This window comes from Camelina sativa, chromosome 10, assembly GCF_000633955.1.
Source record: "Camelina sativa cultivar DH55 chromosome 10, Cs, whole genome shotgun sequence".
NCBI lineage: Eukaryota > Viridiplantae > Streptophyta > Magnoliopsida > Brassicales > Brassicaceae > Camelina > Camelina sativa.
In genome coordinates this window covers 4,675,908-4,678,786 of record NC_025694.1, presented here as the reverse complement: position 1 = coordinate 4,678,786, position 2,879 = coordinate 4,675,908, and the positions used below count along the sequence as shown (strand labels likewise).

General features: G+C 39.1%; 1 protein-coding gene across 1 annotated transcript in view; it reads right to left on the bottom strand.

Annotated features, from left to right (window-relative positions):
- LOC104720047 (ubiquitin carboxyl-terminal hydrolase 24-like) overlaps nucleotides 411-2,879 on the bottom strand; it is a 10,015-nt gene continuing 7,546 nt past the window's right edge. Inside the window, exons 4-9 of the mRNA XM_019231105.1 lie at nucleotides 2,126-2,152; nucleotides 1,851-2,035; nucleotides 1,520-1,770; nucleotides 1,284-1,429; nucleotides 987-1,163; nucleotides 411-894 (exon numbers count right to left, since the gene is read on the bottom strand). Coding sequence (XP_019086650.1) covers nucleotides 706-894; nucleotides 987-1,163; nucleotides 1,284-1,429; nucleotides 1,520-1,770; nucleotides 1,851-2,035; nucleotides 2,126-2,152 — 975 coding nt within the window. The 3' untranslated portion in view covers nucleotides 411-705. The remainder of the gene's footprint in view (nucleotides 895-986; nucleotides 1,164-1,283; nucleotides 1,430-1,519; nucleotides 1,771-1,850; nucleotides 2,036-2,125; nucleotides 2,153-2,879) is intronic.

The following is a 2,879-nucleotide window of genomic DNA, read 5'->3' as shown; positions in this document are numbered from 1 at the left end:
CTTGTTGATTAGGTCACCAAAATATGCCAATATGGCATTCTCACTGATTGGGTCGTATTCCTCAATTTGATCATGATTTCTTTGGACTCCATCACGAATGACTTGAAATTTCCATTCATTGTGAGCCTCTGAAGCTCCCACAAAAAGTAAGACCAGGAAGATGATGAAGAAAAATCTGATCTCTTCCAATCTAGTTTACCATTAATTTGTTGTTGTAGTCTTGTAGATTAAGCTATGTAGCTAGGTGTTTTTTTCCCGTGTAGAAGAAAGAAATCTTTAGGGAATGGTTTTGTGATTGTGCACACATGTGTTTTTTAGTAATTGATAGACCGACTTTACTTTATTTGCTTCTTTCAACGTAAATTCCAAATCAAACATGATTGACTGTTTCAATGTTTTGCATCAGAAAAAATTTAAACAATGTTTTTATGTCAATTAAAGACGATTTTGTTGGTAACATGCCTAAGACATGAATTTTTGAATAATAAGTCTATGAAGTAACAATAAAATCAGATTAAAACACCCATCTCAAGGAATCATAACAAAACTTTCAGTGTAATCCAGGTACTCTAAAAACTATTTACCTATCGAGATTCCTTCTTTCAAAGTTCTAATATGAGAGAACCAGAGTATATCGTGAGACTAAGCCGAGAATGATTTTACTCTCCGTTCTCCGACCATGGAAATTTCTTGTCTATGATTCTCTTACACTTGTTTGTAGAAAAGGACATACGCTTGGTCGTGCAACACCTGTTTTGTCCCTATGGCGGTCACCGACGCATCATCGAACCTTAGCCACTGACCATTCTTTCGTCGCGCATCTGTGGTGTAGTGCCCTTTTGAAGGATCCCCTCCATGGTGCGTAATCGTTGCCACAAGTTCATATTTTAAACTCTACACAGAAATTTGAGTAGTTCACATCAGAGGATATCACATAGAGAGTAAGAGACATGTAAACCATAGACAGTTCTGTTTCGGCTTTATACCTCATTGGATGAAGAAACAAGAAGGCTGCGGCTTAAGTTGAGTTCGAGGGGAAACTTAACGCGTTTATGCACCTTAGTACTCCCTTGGCTTCCGTAGCTAAAACGCATTAGGTGTAGTATCATTATCTTTGAGAGTTTCTGTATCTTTATCGACTTACTAGCACTCACTACACCAGCCTGAAATGAGAGAACTCCAACAAGCAAAGAGGCCAACTATTATTATAAATCCTTAAGAAAATCTTCTGGTAACTGTATTAAGTGAAATATCACATGGTCCTAACATCACACAACATTTACCTTCCCAGTAACTGAGGCTCTGTATCCTTCAAGATCTTCTTGGGCAGAAAACAACTGCAATGCCTCTTCTATTCTAAGCACGCCTTCCGGGTGAATATCAAGGTGAAGTAAGAGATATGGCTGCACAGTAGCAGAAGCCTTGCTCCCTGTACAATAAATAACATATGAGTGTCTGACGAACAGACAATTCTATCGTTTAAAAGAGAATTTAAAATGGTTACAAATAATGCAAATACCTTGAGCCTTCACTACGCTTCTTAGCTGCCCACCAAATATATCACTGAGCTCAGATGGAACAAAGCTTTGTGTCCTTGTCACAGCTGATTTGTTTTTGGGTCCAACTGTTTCCCATTCATCGTCCTCATTGGGTGAAGAAACAACCGATGAATTAGGAGCAGTAACTTTGGGGGAGTGTTCCCTGAGTTTCAACAATTCATCATGCATTTGGTCCATTATAAAACTCAAAAACTCTTGAGCATCTTCTTGCCTGCCAATACATGAACACAAAGTTAGAATTGGGGCCAGAGGAAACATCAATATTTTAGACTGTGTAAAGGAGTCACTAACCTTGGCCTGCCAGACATGTTGTTGAGCACATCTGGGGTAAACTTTCTAAGGACTCCCTCGAACATGGCAGGTGTAAAAGGTCTACCAGCTTCAACGACAGTAACATTATTTCTGATGCTGGTATTGCTTGGCACATCTAACTCAGAGATGAACTCTGAAAATGCAGTTAAGGTTGGAGACTCAGCCTAAGACGCAGAAAATAGAACAAACACCATTAGAAAACGAATATACGAAATAGAATTCCAATCATAAAAAGAACTAAGCAGGTCACAAACCTTTATAATATCTTTAAGTTGTATTCCCTGGAGGAGCTGCACAAACGGAGAGCAGGAAAGCAACGCTTGCAATGTTGCATTGAGGAAGCACAAGTTCCCAGCATTTATCAACCCTCTAGGTGTAAAGTCTTTAACAGGTGGAACAGGTTCAGTAGGAACCATCTGATTTTTCTTTCTCTTTATGCTGCCAGATGAAGAGTCACTTGAGAAATTTTCACTATCCAGAGCTTGGAACTTTGAGCTTGAGACTTTGTACAAAGAATCACTCTCACCATCTGACAAACCAAACTTATCCACACCAGTAGGATCCGTCTCCACCGCCACATCATTGTTGAGAGATTTTCTTACAGAGACCTCTTTAACGATTCCGTTTTCTCCCACATGCTCTGGAACTCTTGAAGAGTGTTTCCTTGGGAGAGTCGCATCATTATCAACAATCTTATCAGAACTGAGAGGTATAGAACCATCAAGTCTCTTATGAGAGCTAGATGGACGAGATTTAACTGTCCCATCAGCTTGACCTTTCTTCAACTCGCCATTAGTATTTACTGAAGAATTTTCTGGAACAAGATTCAAGGAGCCGAATTGTATACTTTCCACAGACTTTTCTTTATCATTCTGAGGATCCTTAACGGGTTTCTGCTCAAGAAATAACCTGGTTTCATGTTCTGTAAAGGATCCAAACACAAATACCTGCCATCAACAAAAGAAGAATTAAAGGAGAATCATATACAGAGCAATTAAGAATCTCGGA